Genomic DNA, 19,624 nt, shown 5'->3' on the forward strand with positions numbered 1-19,624 from the left:
CCTGTGACATGTCCGCCTGCAGTAGCGGATTACTTTTGGGAGGCAGCTTTTGAGGAGCGGATTGCATTTCTTGGGTTGAGACAAAAAGAGGACAGAGCTTTTTACAGAGCATATTCTTTGAAGCGCTTAATTATAAATAAAGCAAATTAAAATCACACCCAATGCTAACTTTTAGCCTCATTTTTAAATTTAACAGCAATTTTCTTCCTTCCATCGTCAGTGTTTTATTTAGGCAGCCAACAACCAAAACCCAGCATGAAAACTGACTTCGAACAATCCAGGTAGGAAAACGGGACAGGATTATTTGTAAGCGAAACGAAAGAAATTCTCTAACGCAGCCCCATCCTTTCAAATTCCTACCAAATCTAAAGAAGCCCCGCTTCGGAGAAACCGGAAGCGGAAATGGGAGAGAGAGAGAGAGAGAGAGAGAGAGAGTCTCTCTATTTTCCGTTTCTCACGAGACCGCGAGAAAAGAACTTTTCCGGGAGGGGACGCTAAATCTCGCGATACGTTGCTTCCACTTCCTTCGTTCTTTTTGTCGCCGACCGAGCAAGATGGTAGGTCGGGAGCAACGTGGTTAGTCTCGGGCTCGGGGACTTCTGGCCCCTTTTTTGGGGGGGAGCGGTAGGGAGAGGCCCCGTCGGTTTCGCTTGCTGCTCTTGCCGGGGCTGCCCAGCCATATTCCGAGGGGAGGTTGCTCCGAGGGCAGGAGACGCCTCTGCTAACTTCCCCTGGGGAGGGCTGTGCTCCAGGGATTGTTTGATGCGGTATTTAAGGCACCAGGCTAGAAACCAGGAGATTACGATATGATATGATTGATTGATTGATTGATTAGCCCTGATAAGATATGCATTGAAAGATTTTACCCTTTTACCAAAGCAGTCAAAATAAATACCTAATACCCCACCTCTTGTCCCAAAGGTGCTTTTTCAAGAGGCAACTGCACTTTCTTGTTTTTCTTTGAAGACGTTTCGCTTCTCATTGAAGAAGCTTTTTCAGCTCTTGACTTCAAAGAAAAACAAAGTCTAGTTTAGTTGCCACTTGAAAAAGCACCTTTGGGACAATCACGAGAATCTCCATAGACATTTGCCCCACCTGTTAAATCTCCTTCTCACCTTTGCTTTTCATTCGTCAGTAATTAAAATAGGTAAAACGTTTTTTTGTTTGTTAGGACTGTATTTTTTGTTATTTTTCAGGTGGAAAGATGCAATTGATTTTGACATAGATTTTCGGGGAAGGATGGGAAGACGTCCACCCGGCCTAGTTTTAATTTTGTTGGGTTTGGGCTTAATTATTTGTTGGGTTTGATTGAAGCCTACTCTTCCCTGAAAGAAAGGATCAGGGACTCTGCCACCACTAAAACAACTTCCCTCTGGTTTTTCCTCTATACATCTTTTAAAAAAAAATCTAAATCAGTGATGTAGACAAAATGCAAAAAAAAAGTTTCTTTGTATAAAGTAGAGATTATAGAAAACCTTCTGCAGAGATGGGTGAAGTAAAGGAAAGAAAAAAATAAGAGTGCATTTATTATAACCAAATTTGTTTTTATATTTTTAGCCTTCCAGATTGAGGAAGACAAGGAAACTAAGGGGGCATGTCAGTCATGGCCATGGACGTATTGGTAAGCATTAGTGATACAAAGCTTTTGAAAATACAGAATTTTTTTTCTCAAGCTATGAAATTAGAAATCCTGTAAAACACACACACACTTTTTGAGTATGTTTTTTCTATTACTTTAGCTGAACAATGGATAGTAATAGTTCATTTTATGGGAAAATGATGGAATTTGGTGAGGTGCCATATGAATGTGATTAAATTTCTGACAAGTATCAAAGGCCCTATTAAGTATCACTATCATCCAGGACCGTTGGGCTGAAGAGCACTCAAAGTATAGATCATTGTAGCTACTTGATTTCTTACTTAGAAAAAGCAGATTTGCACCTTGTTTTGCTTCTGATGAGGTAGAATATTTTGTTTGTGTTGAGGATGTATTGCCTTGAAAGTTGTGGCATTTTAAATTATTGAGTTGAATGTTCTGGCTTTTATTTTATAATACTTTTATTGTAGTAGTAGCATCTGATTTTGTCCATAATAACCATTTAGTGGAGAGACATTTTTAATCATGAAGGTATTTACTCAGAAGTCGTTAATAGATGACATCAGAAGATTCTTGCAACCCTGAAAATGCTGTGCAGATTAGTGCAATTAATGCAGTATAATTAGGTAAATTTGCTACTACAGTTTTATATACACATAAAGAAAACAGCAGATATACTTGCTTTTAGTATATGAAAATTAGAGGTTACCAAAAAGCAAAGCTTCTCTTAGCGAAGATGGCTATCATATAGATCAGAATCGAGAAATCTCTCTTCTGGATGCTGTTGAATCGGTAAAATTCAACATTGTCTATGCTGACAATACTGTAACTTCCAGAAGGCCACAAGCTGCTATCTTTGGCTGCCAAGATTCATGTTGGATTTGACTATTGATGTAGATTGGCTTGCATAATGTGACATATCTTGCATTTGTACCCATCTTCTCTGAAGAAGGGTTAATAATCTCAAAGGCAAGACAAAAACAGTTTTGTCTTGATACTCTCAAGTCTTCACATCTGTGACAGTGATTGCTATCTGTGCAGATTCAAAGTATCTACATGGGGTATTAGAATGAAACTTACAAGGGTAGTTATTACATTAAAATAAAGTGTGTCCACCTTGGCAACTTTAAGACTTGTAGACTTCAACTTCCAGAATTCCCCAGCCAGCATGGGAATTGAAGTCGACAAGTCTTAAAAATTGCCAAGGTTGAACACCGCTGCATTAAAAGAATTCCAATTGATAGCTTTTGTTTTTTACCATAGGTAAACACAGGAAACATCCTGGAGGCCGTGGAAATGCTGGTGGCATGCACCACCATAGGATTAACTTTGACAAATAGTAAGCTACTTTTCCTTTTTCTCTCACAACTGCCTTCTGTATTTCAGTTTTGTGTAATATAAAGAGCAGACCTAAGTTATGAACCAAGATCAATGTACCCTGGATACATTTTGTTACCTATTTACTGAAACAAAGCTGTACACAGTTTTATATTTACCCACTGTTTGAATTTTCTGACCAGATAATGGAAATTGCCCAGCTTAACACATCTAAAAGTCCGGGAAAATTGTTTTAATAAAATGTTAGGATTGCAATTGTCATTTCTAAATCATTATCAGAAGTGACTTACAAATAGCTGAGACTAGAGTCACATCTTGGTACTGCCAGTGATCTTGGTGTGCTATTGTACTCAGAGAGTAACAACTGACCTTTATTCACTGACTGTCTCTTTCCCAACACAGTCGGCCACCAGGTTAGTAACAGAATGATTTAAGAGATTACATGTTTTCTAAAATGAAATGATGTAACTAGCCACCATTCTTCCCTGTTACAAAAACACTTTTATACCTAGCCATTGATGGATCCTGGTATTTCTGCTTGAAAGTAGAAATAGCATAGGGAGAGAGTAGATGGAGGGGAATAGCATTGAGTACAGGAAATAAGTTTGTAATAACCATATTAATATAATTATAATTTATGTGTTGAAGATCTAAAAGTCTATGAAGATTCTTAGTCATCCAGGATGTCCCAAAGATGCTTTTTCACAAGGCAACTGGACTTTCTTTTTTCTCTTTGAAGATGTTTCGCTTCTCATCCAAGAACCTTCTTCAGATCTGAGTGGATGGTGGGGAATGGAAGGATTTATACTCCTTGCAGACAGCTGGTCATTTGCATTCTTTTAGAGAGTCCTTGATGCCATCTGGAGGCTTATCTGTGTCATCAGGGTCACCTGAGTAGTGCAAATGGGTATGGAGACGTCTTGGAACTGTTGAAAGGACTGTTTTGTAAACTGAAAATAATATTGTATACCTCCTGTTGAGAGAGGGTTGTTCAAAATATGACATCATCTATCTTCAGTGTATAACAGTCCTTTCAACAGTTCCAAGAAGGCTCCACACCCATTTGCATATGTCCAGGTGGCATCAAGGACTTACTAAAAGAATGCAAATGACCAGCTGTCTGCAAGGCGTATAATTTGTTCCATTCCCCACCATCCAGTCAAATCTGAAGAATGTTCTTGGATAAGAAGCGAAACATCTTCAAAGAGGTAAAAAAGAAAATCCAGTTGCCTCGTGAAAAAGCACCATTGGGAAGATCTTAGAAGCTTGAATTGAAGACAAAAGGCATTTCTTCTACAAAGTATAGAATACCCTGTGGTAAGATGGGTGGCCAATAAGATAGATGGATGGATGGATAGATAGATAGATAGATAGATAGAAAGAATGAATTTTGTATTTTCTAGTTAAGATTACCATTGAGTGTCATAATACATTGCCTAATAAATTTACTTTGCATGTAATTTTTTTTCCACTAGCCACCCTGGTTATTTTGGAAAGGTTGGTATGAGACATTACCACTTGAAAAAGAACCAGCACTTCTGCCCAACAGTGAATCTGGATAAGCTCTGGACGCTTGTTAGTGAGCAGACGAGGCTGAATTATGCTAAAAATCCAGCAGGACTAGCTCCAGTTATTGATGTTGTACGCTCTGTAAGTGTTCTCATCTGTTTTTTTGAAAATTCCTATTTATTTGTCCATTCTAGTAAATGAGCAGCTTACAATATTAAAATATACAATTTAATATAAAATGTAATAGCCTGAACTAAAAACAACCAAAGCAATAAAAATATCACACACACACACACACACACACTCTCACTCCTTGGAACAGAACCAGATCTTAAAGGTCTTCCATAGCCAGGAGAGTGAGTACTGTGTGTATCTTTAGGGGGGGGGTGTGATATTCTGGAGGCCGAGGCAGCAACAGAGAAGGCACACTTACTTGTCCCACAAGATGACAATGTTTAATAGAGGGGACCTTGAATGCACTTGCTGTGCCCGAATGTACCAAGTGGGCAGAAACAACTAGAAGTAGGTAGTCCCTTAGATAACAGGCCCTGTGTTGTGAATGGGTTTATAGGTAGCAACCAGCACCATAAATAGCACCCAGATCCATCTGCAGCCAATGCCTCTCACTTAGCAGTGATGACATAAGCAGTGTTACCACTCATGCAACTGTATTTTACCCTCCAGATTGGTTCTGGATGGTTTTCAAGGGAAGCCCCACGTAGAGCACAGTGTAATAGTCCAGTTTTGAACTGACCAAGCCATAAGTAACTCTGAAGGGCCTATTGGTCGAGGGAAGGGCACATCCAGCGCACAAGATGGACTTGTGCAAAGGCTCTCCTGGCCACAACTGCCATGAAGCAGTAGCCGTGAGTCCAGGAGGACCCCCAAGTTGTGCATCAATCTTACAAGGGGAAGAGTAACCTTATCCAATTCCAGTGGTAAAAACATCCCAAACCACCCCCACCCCCGGGGGGGGGACGACAATCACAAGTCCATCCAGATTCAAAGATCTCAGTTTTATTTTAGAGGTTACATGATTTTACAAATTAAAATGTAATTATTTTTCAAGATTTTGTTGGAACAGATTTCAAACTTGGTGCTATAAGAGTCATCTTCGATGGGCAAAATGAGATACAGTGCACTCAAATAGAATTATGCTGTAAAACAGGGGTGTCAAACTGCTGGCCCATGGGCCGGATGCATCATCAGAAAACCATGTCGACCACATTGCTGGCAATGGTGAAAAAGCTCTGATTCATTGTGTGACATCACGAGTTTGACATGTCTGCTGTAAAAGGATAAAGGTTTCCCTTGTGTCCAACACTAGGGGGCAGTGTTCATCTCCATTTCCTAGCTGAGGGAACTAGCATTGTTGAAGACTATATGCCAGACATGTCAAACACAAGTCCCAAGGGCCAGATCCGGCCCGCGAAGTGGTTTCATGTGGCCCGCAAAGCCACCCTGGAAACAGTGAGGGAACGGCCCCCACTGCCTTGGCCTTGGCCCAGAGACCCTCAGATCTGTCCCATTCCTGCCCAGGCCCCCATAGGCACCCTTGATGTGAACGATGTAGAGCTGGCCATGCCCACCCAGTAGGCCATACGCACTTTAGCCACGCCCACCCAGTAGGCCACACCCACCCGGCCTCCTGAGGGCAACTGCAATGCTGATGCGGCCCTCAATGAAATTGAGTTTGACACCCCTGCTATATGCCGAGGTGCACATAATGCTGTTGCCTTCCCACTGAAGTGATGCCTATTTATCTACTTGTATTTGCTTGCTTTCAAACTGCTAGATGGGTAGGAGCTGTGGCAAGGACGGGAGCTGACCCTGTCACACTGTCCTTTGGTCTCGGATTGCAAACCTTCCAGTAAATTTTATACACAAGCTAGAAAGGATTTTTGATCAATTCCCACCCACCCCAGTAAATGCAAAGAGGCATCAATTATTAGAATTGATACACAATGTTTTAAAAATACTTGCCCATTGATTTTATTGACACTATGAGTAATGACTTCAAGGGACTTGTTGTTGTTGTTAGTTGCGAAGTCGTGTCCGACCCATCGCGACCCTATGGACAATGTTCCTCCAGGCCTTCCTGTCCTCTACCATCTTCTGGAGTCCAGTTAAGCTCACGCCTACTGCTTCAGTGACTCCATCCAGCCACCTCATTCTCTGTCGTCCCCTTCTTCTATTGCCCTCAATCTTTCCCAGCATTAGGCTCTTCTCCAGTGAGTCCTTCCTCCTCATTAGGTGGCCAAAGTATTTGAGTTTTAGCTTCAGGATCTGGCCTTCTAAAGAGCAGTCAGGGTTGATCTCCTCTAGGACTGACCGGTTTGATCGCCTTGCAGTCCAAGGGACTCGCAGGAGTCTTCTCCAGCACCAGAGTTCAAAGGCCTCAATTCTTTTGCGCTCAGCCTTTCTTATGGTCCAACTTTCACTGCCATACATTGCAACTGGGAAGACCATAGCCTTGACTATACGCACTTTTGTTGACAGGGTGATGTCTCTGCTAAAAAGCAGAGACATCAAGGGACTACATGTTATTAATTTTAAGCTTGTTTTGATATTTTCCAGGGGTATTACAAAGTCCTGGGCAAAGGAAAGCTGCCCAAGCAGCCTGTCATTGTGAAAGCAAAATTCTTCAGCCGAAGAGCAGAAGAGAAAATAAAGGAAGTTGGAGGAGCCTGTGTCCTAGTGGCATAAATGTTTATATATGTATGCATACTAAATCATAGGCATGAATAAACTATTTCAGATGTTGGAGTGACTTTTCATCAGAATATTCTCTCAATTACATTCAATACTAGAAAGTTGATTTTTGAAGAATTGTAGAACTGGAAAATAACATTTAGGCCACCAATCCAATTTCCAGTTTGAGTTCCTCTCATTCAGGAATTAGGAAATCACCTCCTCCCCAGTTAGTTGATTCCACTATCAAAATTATGTTTGCAGTAGTTTTTTCCAGTGCTTAAAAGTTTTTTTCAGTGCTTAAAGCAAAATATTCCATTTTCCTTGTTCCTTATCTTGCACTGTGGGATAATAGAAAATTGCCCAGCCACATGTATGTTATTGTCCCTTGTACTTGAATGTTGTATTTGCATCACAACAATCTTAATAAAAATAGACAATTCCCACAGTCTTATAACATTGGGAATAATACTCCCTATTATCTTTCGCTGTTTTATTCTGAATTGTGGCACTGAGGGACACCCCAACTTATTTTACATCCTACGCTGATCCCAGAGAGAAAAAAGCTGAAAAAATAAGTAGTATGAATGCAAAATTACAGGCAAGGCACGTCAAATGTCTTACAATAGTCCAGCTCTAGCCACCGTTACCTGCCTAGTTAATGGGGAATAGCCTAGTGATGTATTCAAGAATGAACTCTCCACTTGGACTGGGCAAACATTTCTTTCCAGGGATCTGGGTTTGGTGCTGCCTGGGAAAGAGGGTCAAAATTACACTACCTTCCTTAATTGAAGAGTTTGTCCCATAAAATGGAACAGCAAGAAAGAAGTCAAGCCCAGGAGATGACAGAGGAGTGGGAAAGAATACAAGGGCAACATCTCAGCAGCAGTCTACCTTTGTTTAATTCGTTTTCTTGGGATATGTGATTGGTTTTGGGTTCTAGAGGTTCTAGAGATTGGTCACCCTTCCCCCTCAGTTTTAGTTTAAAACCTGATGAGTTGGGCCAGTCTTTTTCCAGGTACATTTTTGCCTGTTTTCATGAGGTACAGACCATCCCTTGCCAAGAGTCCATGTAGGAAATGCAGTCCATGATCTAGGAAACCAAAGTTTTCTTGGCGACACCAACCCTTTAGCCAATGGTTTATTTCTAAAATTCTGTTTTCGCTCAGTGGGTGTTGGCCTTTCGTTGGGAGTGCTGATGAGAACACTTTGTGCTCCTAGCTTCTTAACTTTATTGCCTAGTTGTTTGTAATCTTTCACTATTGTAGAGGTCCCCAACCTTTTGTGCACCAGGGACCGGTTCCGTGGAGAGAGGTTTTGTGTGTTGCCTACATCTTGCAGAGGGGGCTTTGTACGGACTGGTTGCTGGCATGCCATGGCCTAGTACTGGTCCATGGACTGGGGGTTGGGGAGCCCTGGCGGTTGGGGACCCCTGCACTGTTGTACTCAGGTTGTGTCGTTAGTCCCAATGTGGAGGAGGAGGAAGGGGTAGTAATCTGTAGGCCTAATTATTTTGGTTAGGTTCTCAGCCCCATCTTTGATATTTGCTCCAGGGAGACAACATACCTCCCTGGATTGTATGTTTGGTCTGCAATATGGATGATTCTGTTCCTTTGAGGATAGGTAAAGGTAAAGGTTCTCTTGCACATGCGGGCTAGTCGTTTCCAACTCTAGGGGCCGGTGCTTATCTCCGTTTCAAAGCCGAAGAGCCAGCGCTTGTCCGAGGCGAGGATGTCTCTGGTCATGTGGCCGGCATGACTAGACGCCAAAGGCGCACGGAACGCTGTTACCTTCCCACCGTAGTGGTCCCTATTTTTCTACTTGCATTTTTACGTGCTTTCGAACTGCTAGCTTGGCAGAAGCTGGGACAAGTAACAGGCGCTGACTCGGGATTTGACCCGCCAAACTGCCGACCTTCTGATCGACAAGCTCAGCGTCCTAACCGACTGAGCCACCACGTCCCTTCCTTTGAGGATAGAATCTCCTATTACCAACATTCACCTTTCTTTTTTGGAGGCTGCAGTCTGTACTTTTCTGTTTATCTCTGCTGTGTTTGCATGTTTTCTTTGAGGGGGAGGTTGTGGGTCTGTGTGTTTCCATCTAAGGGGAGAAATTGCTCAGTTTTAGTGGGGCTGTTTCTGGTTGGATTGGATTGGGCAGAAAGGGTTTTAGTTGTATGCTGCTGCTTTCTTGAGTATTGTGTTTCCTCCTGTGTTTCCTCCTATGCGTGACATACCTCCATTTGTCTTCCTCCAAAGGTTTATCAGTAAAGCCAAATCCTCTGGGAGTTATTTGTTCATTAATTGGTTTGGTTTCCTTTTCTCTTCTCCAGTCTTTATTTTTCTGACCTCTTTCCCTCTTTTACCGTTTTGTAGGGTCAGATCATCTGGGAGTTATTTGTTCGTTATTTGGTTTGGTTTGGTTTTGATGGAGCTTTCTTTTATATGTTGGGGTTTGGCTAGAGTTGCCTCTTATGTCCCTAACTTTTTCTTGTAGTAGTTCACATAATTAGCATCTAATGCATGTATAGTTTGGGTGTTCTTTGGGCATGAACGCATACATGGAACATATATTGCACAATAGTATCAGTCACCTGTTCCATGAGTTTGTTGTTTGAAAAATCCCTCTTTTTGTTTGGTGGATGTGCTTTGCTGTTAGCCTTGTTTCTAGTTTCTCTGTTCTGGGTAATTATGCCTATTTTTCTATCCTTTTTTCTGCCTGTTTGTGCTGCCTTATTATTTATTTAACCGTCTTACTATTGTGTTAGTTTTATTTATCCATTTCTTCCCTCTTATTTTTTTTTTAAAAAAGTTTTTGAGCTCCAATTCCTTTTTGTTCTTTACTTGGGGTCTTCCGTCCCTTCCTATTGAGACCTCAAACTTAATTGTTGCCTTCACTTCTGTTATTCGCTACTCCAGCCTCTTGTTTTCTGTTGGCTCCCTTCTGTCTTTGGTGCTCGTCTCTTCTCTGGTCAGGCCTCCGTTCAGCTTTCCGGTCGGCTTAGCAGCTCTGTCTGGTCTGCTTCTCTCAGCCGGCCGCTCATCTTGAGAAATCAGAGGTCTGGCTAGAAGCCTCTCTGTTGCTGCTGCTGTGTTTCTCCCCCTCCCCCCCCAGGTTTTGCCACCTCCCAATTCCTCACAGCGGAGGGATTGCTGTGTAGGCCTTTTGTCCTCTGCCAGTCCAGGCTAGCAGGAGGCTGGGGAGGGAACGCCGGTCCAGTCCTCCACCTGAGGCAAGGCTCCCCTGGGGAGTGTTGCGAGGCAGGGAGAAGGCTGTGGGAATTGGTCTGTCTTTGCTTTGCTGGGCCCTGGTCAGGATGCCTTGATTGGGGTGCGAGTCTGCAATTGCTGAATAAATGCTGTGACCCACCAGTTCGCTGCTTCCAACGGTCTCCCTCGTCTGCTGTTCTCATGCTGGTTCACTGCTCTCAGATGCCTTTTTTTCCCCAGCCTTGGGCTGCTTAGTTGTGTTCCAGAGCTGGCTCTCTCCTTCCCTGTTGCCGGCCACATGCAGCCATTCACTCGATGTGCTCCCATTTGCTGGCGTTTTTCTCCTTGCCCCAATTTTTTCTTTTTCTTTATCCTTTCTTCCTTATCTAACTTTCTACTTCTTTTTCCTCCCTTCCCCCCCCCCTCCTAGTACCTTCCTACTTAGTTTGGTTACTTCCCTCCCTGTGATCCGATACTGCTTATTTCTGATTAGCTACAATTTTAGGATCCTTGCACAGATGCTATTGCCAAGCCAAGTAACCCCCATCCTGTATCTTCAGATTCCCTTAATCAAAGCACTGTACTTGTTATCTAATCAGGAGGGTAGAATATTTTTGTTGAGGAAAATGCTAGAATGTTAAAATCTCAGTTGGAATAAAGGCACGATTGAGGTATACAGTGGGACAAAAAAGTATTTAGTCAGCCACCAATTGTGCAAGTTCTCCCACTTAAAAAGATGAGAGAGGCCTGTAATTTTCATCATAGGTATACCTCAACTATGAGAGACAAAATGGGGGGAAAGAATCCAGGAAATCACATTGTAGGATTTCTAACGAATTTATTTGCAAATTATGGTGGAAAATAAATATTTGGTCAATAACAAAACTTCATCTCAATACTTTGTTATATACCCTTTGTTGGCAATGACAGAGGTCAAACATTTTCTGTAAGTCTTCACAAGGTTTGCACACACTATTGCTGGTATTTTGGCCCATTCCTCCATGCAGATCTCCTCTAGAGCAGTGATGTTTTGGGGCTGTCGCTGGGCAACACGGACTTTCAACTCCCTCCAAAGGTTTTCTATGGGGTTGAGATCTGGAGACTGGCTAGGCCGCTCCAGGACCTTGAAATGCTTCTTACGAAGCCACTCCTTCATTGCCGGGGCGGTGTGTTTGGGATCATTGTCATGCTGAAAGACCCAGCCACGTTTCATCTTCAATGCCCTTGCTGATGGAAGGAAGTTTTCACTCAAAATCTCACGATACATGGCCCCATTCATTCTTTCCTTTACACGGATCAGTTGTCCTGGTCCCTTTGCAGAAAAACAGCCCCAAAGCATGATGTTTCCACCCCCATGCTTCACAGTAGGTATGATGTTCTTTGGATGCAACTCAGCATTCTTTCTCCTCCAAACATGACAAGTTTTTACCAAAAAGTTCTACTTTGGTTTCATCTGACCATATGACATTCTCCCAATCCTGTTCTGGATCATCCAAATGCTCTCTAGCAAACTTCAGGCAGGCCCGGATATGTACTGGCTTAAGCAGGGGGACACGTCTGGCACTGCAGGATTTGAGTCCCTGGCGGCGTAGTGTTACTGATGGTAGCCTTTGTTACTTTGGTCCCAGCTCTCTGCAGGTCATTCACTAGGTGCCCCTGTGTGGTTCTGGGATTTTTGCTCACCGTTCTTGTGATCATTTTGACCCCACAGGGTGAGATCTTGCATGGAGCCCCAGAACGAGGGAGATTATCAGTGGTCTTGTATGTCTTCCATTTTCTAATAATTGCTCCCAGTTGATTTCTTCACACCAAGCTGCTTGCCTATTGCAAATCCAGTCTTCCCAGCATGGTGCAGGTCTACAATTTTGTTTCTGGTATCCTTCGACAGCTCTTTGGTCTTGGCCATAGTGGAGTTTGGAGTGTGACTGTTTGAGGTTGTGGACTGGTGTCTTTTATACTGATAACAAGTTCAACCAGGTGCCATTCATACAGGTAACGAGTGGAGGACAGAGGAGCCTCTTAAAGAAGTTTACAGGTCTGTGAGAGCCAGAAATCTTGCTTGTTTGTAGGTAACCAAATACTTATTTTACCGAGGAATGTACAAATTAATTCATTAGAAATCCTACAATATGATTTCCTGGTTTCTTTCCCCCCATTTTGTCTCTCATAGTTGAGGTATACCTATGATGAAAATTACAGGCCTCTCTCATCTTTTTAAGTGGGAGAGCTTGCACAATTGGTGGCTGACTAAATACTTTTTTGTCCCACTGTATGAAATCGTGTCTAGCATAGAGAAAGGTTTCTGGACAGACCAAAGAAAGCAGTTTTTACTGTGCCCTACTAACTTGGAAATTCATTATTACAAGACTATCCTGAAAGGTAAGAAAGCTGAGTACTTAGCTATCTTACTCATATGTAATCTGCATCTCTGATAAGCATTTCTTCCATCATTGAAATTAACAATGAAGTCTAAAAACCTAGATTTGAACCTTGTGGGGTTCTTCCCCCCCCCTCTGAAACTTTTAAAAATATCTTTACAAGTTTTGAACTTTGCAGTTCTAATATCCATTCCTCACTGCCTCCTTTCTAGGACTGAGGGAGAGAAAATGGTTCAAGGCCACTAGTTTGCTTTGTGTCTGAAGTGGTACTAGAACTCATGGTCTCAGTTTCTAGCTTGATGCTTTAAACCACTACACCAAACTGGTTCTCCATAATAAAGAAATATTTTTAATTAATAAGAAACATCTTACTATAAATAAAACAGGATATTGGGAACTGCTAGAACATGGGAATTTCATTTCAACCTTCAAAATCTGATGCCCAAATAATTAAGCAGAAATCAATCAGCTTTGGGTTTTTTATATTTTTATTGAAATATAGATTTCACATTACTTCATCACTGTCAGTTGCAGATGAATTCTGTAATCAATTACTAAAGCGCCTTCTTCTTTCCTCCGATTCTATAGTATCCCTGAAAAAATAATAATTCAAAAGTAGTATTCAATCTATATCAATTTACCGTTATATAATCAGGCTTGTTTTGTCTACCAATTTATAGCAATTCAGCAGCCTCTCTTCAATTATCAGAATAATAAACCTCATCTTTTATGTCTGCCAGCTATATCAGGCTTTCTTCCTGAGGCTGCTTCTCCCAAGCCACATGGACCACTCTTTCTCCAAATAGGGCATGTGTTATGAGCAGGCAGGAGAAAAATGAGTTAATAAGATTAAGCTAGGCATCCAAAACTTGGGGGCCACATAGTGGTGGGGCAACTGGGGTTTTGCACAATGATATTAGTGTGACTGGCTGGAGTGTGGGGAGTTGGGTGGCATTTCTCAATGGCAGTGGTGGCACTGGGGCTGAAGTTGAGGCCAGGGAGAAACTACTAAAGGCTCTGGGCCTTTTACTTCAGCTCCAACCCTAGTGATGCTGAGTGATGCTGTGCAGGGGGGCAAAAAGGTATGTATAAGCAATGAATTAAGATTAGTAGTCTTCCTACAGGAATCATAGCACAGCAAAATGTATCACAATGCAACTCTAGCTCCATGGAAACAAAAGGTATTGCAGTTAGAAAATTTCACTTACTGTTTACAGAACAATGTAACAAATCTAACAAGCCTGATATACTAATATCTAAAGAAATACATAGGACAATATAGATTCTATGGAGAATTCTATGCAAGCATAGAATTAGGCAAATCCTGACTCACTGATAGAGAACTTTAAAATTTGCTAACTATAGTAAGTTTAAACATGGACCAAAATAGAAAAATCAAAGTCAATGCCTATTTGAAAACATATGAAATAATTTTAATAGCAAATAGAATACAATGATCAATTAATTATCCATGTTTTGGGGCACAATTTCAGGTATGAGTGAAGCCCATTTTGGAGCTTTAGATAAAACTTTGAGTTTTATTTCATTACCAAGTAATAGCTTCTTTTATAACTTATTTACAAATAACATAACTAAAGTAGTTCTAGTAATTTATTTCTTGAAGAATTTCTTTTAGAAAGCAAAATACTCCTTTTTGCTCTCTATTTTATTTTGTTTTAAATTTTAAAGTGTAAACTACTTGCCTCAGAACTACCATGTAACGACAAGTTATCCCCTATCCCCAGTAATACAGGAAAAGTTTGCTATAATTCGTATCTGTTACCAACCTGGCAACTGACTCTGCTAATGAATCACAGAGTCAGTGAATAAAGGTCAGTTATTACTCTTCGAGGACTATAGCACACCATGATGATTGATGACATCCAGATGTGACTCTAGTCTCGGTCACAAATAATTTCTTGCTGAAAGACCTTCAGCTTAATAGATTAATTCCATCCGTACTTATGGCACATATTATGAATGCATTATTAGTTGCAGAGTTAAAAAGAATCTGAGCAAAAGTACCGGTATACACTAGCCTTTCTCAAATCAGCAGAAATGCAGGAATATTGTACATGTTTAGGTTTGAAAAAAAGGATATAAAAGATTTGTATGCAAAACTACGCTGCTCCGCATCTACAGATTTTGGCAGAAATTATCTTGGAAATTGTGCTGAAAATTCAACATTTTGGTCATCGCTATTTTTTTTCTATAAGTGCAATTTTTAAAAAAATTATCTCGATTTAAATAATTTTTAAAAATATCTCTTCCACGCTACCCTACCATACCTGACGGATAGGCATTGTTTTAGCTTTCCTTATTCACAAAATCTAAAGTACATTACGTAACACCACTGCTTTTTCTTTTTTTTAGAATTAAATAAAAACTAAGCCATGCTGATTTATTTGCTCTCTCCCTAAAAGCCCCTGGCAACACTCACCGTCTTGCAAAGCGCAACACAGGAAAGACAGAGAAACGGAAGACGGCTTTTTAAAATAACGCTTCCCAGCATGCTCTCGGAGAAAAGACGCGGGAAAGGGAAGCATAGCCACTCAACATCCGATAATGGCAGGAAAGCGCCGATAGTCCGTAGAGAGACAAGTCGTGCTAGCCCTTGATAACTCTATGATAGAAATGATAGACGTTCCCCATGGGATCCTTAAGGTTGTACGATGCTGGTGTCGACTCCGCCTTCTCTAAATAACGATGATGTCACCCGCGCGCTCGGAGCCGGCATCTTCGATTTGATCGGATAAGTCACGTGAGAGAATACGAAGCAGCTGTTAAACTGCGCATGGCAAATTTCTACGATTATTTGTTATTTATGAAATAAAGCGAAAAGATAATAGGGAGCGTGTTATTCGGTTAAAATAAGCGGGTCTAGGACGACCTGTACTTTGAAAGGAGTGGCTCGGGGGTTCCTTACATTTCTTAGCTTTTTTTGGTTGTATTTGCTCCAAATACGATCGTAGCTGTGCATCTAGGAAACTTACTTCAACGCGTGGATTGTTTAATCTTCTGTTGCTATGATCTTGCAAAGAATGTTAAGATTGATTTTTTAAAAAAGTATTACAAAGAAGTGTGCATGTGGTTTGCTGAGCTTTTTTTTAGTAATGATTACTAACGGAATTATTGTTGCATCAAAAATCGACCCCCAGATAATTGGAATCAGAACCAATACAGCCTAATTCCAGCCAAGTGCTTAATATGTGGATATGAATAGTAAACTTCAAATGATTTTTTTTCTAGAATTTGTTTTGCTTACCCTTGATTCTGCATCTGTTCAATGAAAATTACACAATATGCATTAAATATTAAAAAACCAAAGACAACCATTCATCCTTAATTACTTTACAATTTATCATGAAGAGAAGGCGATAGTTTTCTTGGCAGAAATATGGTGGGATAGTAATGGAATTAATTTTAGGGAGTAAATTAATGGCAAGCACAGGCAAGCTCATAAGCTAAAACAATTGCATGGCAACTAAAATCAAAATAGGTCAAATAGTATTTTTCCCCTTGAGAAAGAATATTCTGTCAGGATTTGGTTACAAAGTTTTGCATGGTTTGAAAAATAACCAATGAACTGATCCTGGAAGAAATATACTGATATTTGAGACAATGATTAGCAAACAGAAACTTGGAGAAATGATACAAGCATATGAGGAATTAGGAAAAAAAACTACCATATGACAATGGGAAATGGAAGATAGTAGATGGATGACATCAAAAAGATAACCTGAATGTTTCTGAAAGATCAAAATTCCTGCTAAAGACAGATGGAGAGGGCAAGCACTTCTGAGCTTGATGTTAATGGTGGTACACTGGTACCTAAAATGTTCTGTCATTCTATTGTACTTCTTCCGTATGATGCCTACACTACGATACAAACCTATATGTATCTACTTAGGAATAAGCCTGAGTAACACTACTGGTACTTATGTTCAGGTAGGTTCATATGATTGTAGCTGTAATTTTTAATGACACAGCAAATTAAGGTATTTTTTTTTTAAAAAACCTTTCAGGTTTATTTGAAGTAACTTGAATATGCGTCACTTTCTGGAAGCTTGTCTTTCTCCAAGAAGCAGTATTGTTATTATCGGAGAATGCCGTCTGGTGGCTCCCAGGGGGAGGGCGTTCTCTGTGGGCGCGCCTGACCTATGGAACCGTTTACCGGTTGAGCTCCGGATGGCTCCCGACCTTCGCTCCTTCCGACGCGACCTAAAAACACATCTGTTTAAGCAATCCGGTCTGGTCTGATGGGTTCTTTTGTAATTATTATCTTAAAGTAACTATCTTCTACATTTGGGCTAAATTAGGGTTTAATTTATTTTGAATATCTATATTTGTACATTCTATTATTTATGTCACTGTTCACCGCCCTGAGTCCTTAGGGAGAATATACAAATCAAATCAAATAAATAAATAAATAAATAAATTAAATAAATAAATAAATAAATAAATAAATAAATAAATAATTACTTTTAATCGACACAATGATTAAATATAACAATGTAGGTTTGCAGAAAACATCCTGCAGAAAACACACCTCCACAACACACTCCTTTCAGCAGTTCCAAGAAGACTCCACACCTGTTGCACTACTCAGGTGACCCTAAGGACACAGGCAAACCTTCAAGTGGCCTCAAGGACTCTCTAAAAAATGCAAATGCTGTCTGCAAGGAATATAAATCCTTCCATTCCCCGCCATCCAGTCAGAGAGATGAAGAAGCTCCTTGGATGAGAAGGGAAACATCTTCAAAGAAAAACAAGGAAGTCCAATTGCCTCTTGAAAAAGCACCTTTGAGACAACCATGACCTGGGTGACTAAGCATCTCCATAGACGTTTGTAGATTTCAATTGATTAACCAGAAATATTTGTAAGTACTTTACAGCATACGGTAACTTTATTTCTACAGTGTAACATTAAAAAGAATCATTAACGTAGTAAAATGTGTTTGTAGAGTGGTACTTCTTGCGCTAGATTTTGTACTATATATTCTGTCATGTTCCTCTGTAGTTATTTGAATTAGAGACTGCAATAAGAACTTTGCCTAAAAGCACACATGTTGTGTGATCCTATTGGTTTGCTTTCCAGTATGGCATGAATTTATCCACATTACACGGATTCTTTCAAGAATAATATAGCATGCTGATTATTTGTTTCCTTACTGGCTGCCTGATAAGATATTTTAATAAATGCATCCATTATTAAGTAAATATGTGCACAGATAGTCCATGACTTGTGGCTGATCGATCAGCTGAAGCTATAACAGTTGCCCACAAAGGTATTTATAACCTGGTTCTGAAGCCACCCCTCTCCATGGTCATGTGATTGTATGTCAGGGGCTCAAGCTACTGTCCTGCCTTTATGGCTGTTTACAGCATCCTGACCATGTTTTACATTTTTTTTGCCTTAGCCTGGTATTTACTCTTGCCAAAAATGACCCACAGTGAACAATTGGTTCAATTTATGACTGCAGCATTTGCTTTACAACCATGGCAGTCGCTTTACAACTGCTTCAAAAAAGGTTGCAAAAATGAGTCTGGTCACATGGTGACCCACTCTATAACTCTCGTGACTGATGATCGTAATGGACCATTACGGTTGTTAGTTGAGGATTGCCCATAAAAGGATTTTCTTCCCCCCCCCCCCATTTTCCAGATTGTCAAACTGAATGAATGAATGAATGTACTTTAGAAGGGCCTTGGAGCTGCTATCATATAGTATATCTTAATAGAACTTACTCTACAACAATTTCCTCCAATCTCTGATATCATTTGTAGGTCAAAATACCTAGTACACGTCATAATCTAGAAGCCAAATTCTGAATTTCCATGTTAGAATTAGGGTTCATTATCAAGTGTTTGTGTGATTCTGTGAATTTATGAAATAATAAATGTGTTTCCATTCTTTATTCTGTTTTTTAGTATTTTCATTTGAGGTTTCTTAATTGTGTAGTATCAGAAAGAGGCAGTTGTAGACCTAAAATGTACATCTTGAAAAATTTGTTGCATTATATTTTGGAAGTTATTCATACTTGTGAATTGATACTGAGTTAAATTCCTGTCTCTGGTGTAGCACATCAGGTTAGGATGGAAGAAGAGAATCTTGGACTTTTCATTGAATCCAGTGAAAATACTTTATTTTCTGTTTTGTGGCATTTTGGTAAATCAAAGTTAACTGCTTGATATTTATGTACCAAATCTTCAACTTTATTCATTTTTATATTTATGCTAATATACACAACAAGTCTTAACAATTACATCAGTATTGTATAAAATCACAGAAAAGTAACATTAAGTCGTGCACATATGCTATTTTGGTGTGTTTTTTGTTTTGCCAGCAAAAGGAATCTAATAGTAAACTTAGCCTGAACTGAGTGACTGTCATTTGAAAACAGGATAACACCATAATTCGTCTTGTATTGAGTTCACACTGTACTATATCATTATGTGTGTGTTTGGGATTGCTTTTCCCTGTAGTATCTCTGAACACTGAATCCCTAGGCTGCTTTTTAAATTAAAGAACAGCTACTACAATTCACGGCTGTGAGCTGTGAGCTGTGAACTGTTGTGGCCAAAATCAAGTGCCAGGCTGCAAATGTGAGTATAAATATGCTGCGCATATTCACATTAGATCTATTTGGGGTTTGCTTGTTTTTTTTTCTTTTTTGAAACTGATAAGAAAGCTGATTAACAGAAATAATATTTTAAAATGTTTGATTAGAAAATTAGTAATTACAAATTTATTAACCCATCAAAAATCAGAATGCTGAACAAGGTAGAAAAGGGGAGACAGAATCCTTTAATAATTCTATGTCCTTATTTTCTTCTGTTATAAATCAAAATATATTTTTTAAAAAGCAAATGAGGTGAGGAGAAAGGAGAGAGAAGAATCA

The 19,624-nt window shown here is 40.1% G+C and overlaps 2 protein-coding genes across 4 annotated transcripts in view; both read left to right on the forward strand.

The window, feature by feature from the left end:
• The first annotated feature begins 512 nt into the window (after positions 1–512).
• Positions 513–7,208, forward strand: RPL27A (ribosomal protein L27a). 2 transcript variants are annotated; one of them, XM_081327397.1, is made up of 6 exons: positions 513–557; positions 1,558–1,621; positions 2,861–2,936; positions 4,411–4,585; positions 4,767–4,800; positions 7,022–7,208. In XM_081327397.1, the coding sequence occupies exons 1-6, from the start codon at positions 555–557 to the stop codon at positions 7,180–7,182; spliced, it is 513 nt and encodes a 170-aa protein (XP_081183523.1). In that variant the 5' UTR covers positions 513–554; the 3' UTR covers positions 7,183–7,208. The 2 variants fall into 2 exon arrangements, with proteins under 2 accessions (XP_081183523.1, XP_081183524.1); XM_081327398.1 differs by lacking the exon at positions 4,767–4,800.
• Positions 7,209–17,075: 9,867 nt separating this feature from the next.
• Positions 17,076–19,624, forward strand: part of TRIM66 (tripartite motif containing 66) — a 64,744-nt gene continuing 62,195 nt past the window's right edge. The window contains exon 1 of one of the 2 annotated variants that reach the window (XM_081341277.1): positions 17,076–17,602. The gene's annotated coding sequence lies outside the window, so the exon portion shown is untranslated. Of the gene's footprint in view, positions 17,603–19,232; positions 19,329–19,624 lie in introns of those variants that run through there. The other variant, XM_081341276.1, reaches the window with a different exon arrangement.

Source organism: Vipera berus (assembly GCF_964194415.1).
Source record: "Vipera berus genome assembly, chromosome: 1".
NCBI classification, from domain to species: Eukaryota; Metazoa; Chordata; class Lepidosauria; order Squamata; family Viperidae; genus Vipera; species Vipera berus.

Coding starts and splice junctions, on each gene's coding strand:
- RPL27A (XM_081327397.1), top strand. Junction 1,622..2,860: donor TCATGGCCATGGACGTATTG/GTAAGCATTAGT, acceptor TTTTTACCATAG/GTAAACACAGGAAACATCCT. Junction 2,937..4,410: donor AGGATTAACTTTGACAAATA/GTAAGCTACTTT, acceptor TTTTTCCACTAG/CCACCCTGGTTATTTTGGAA.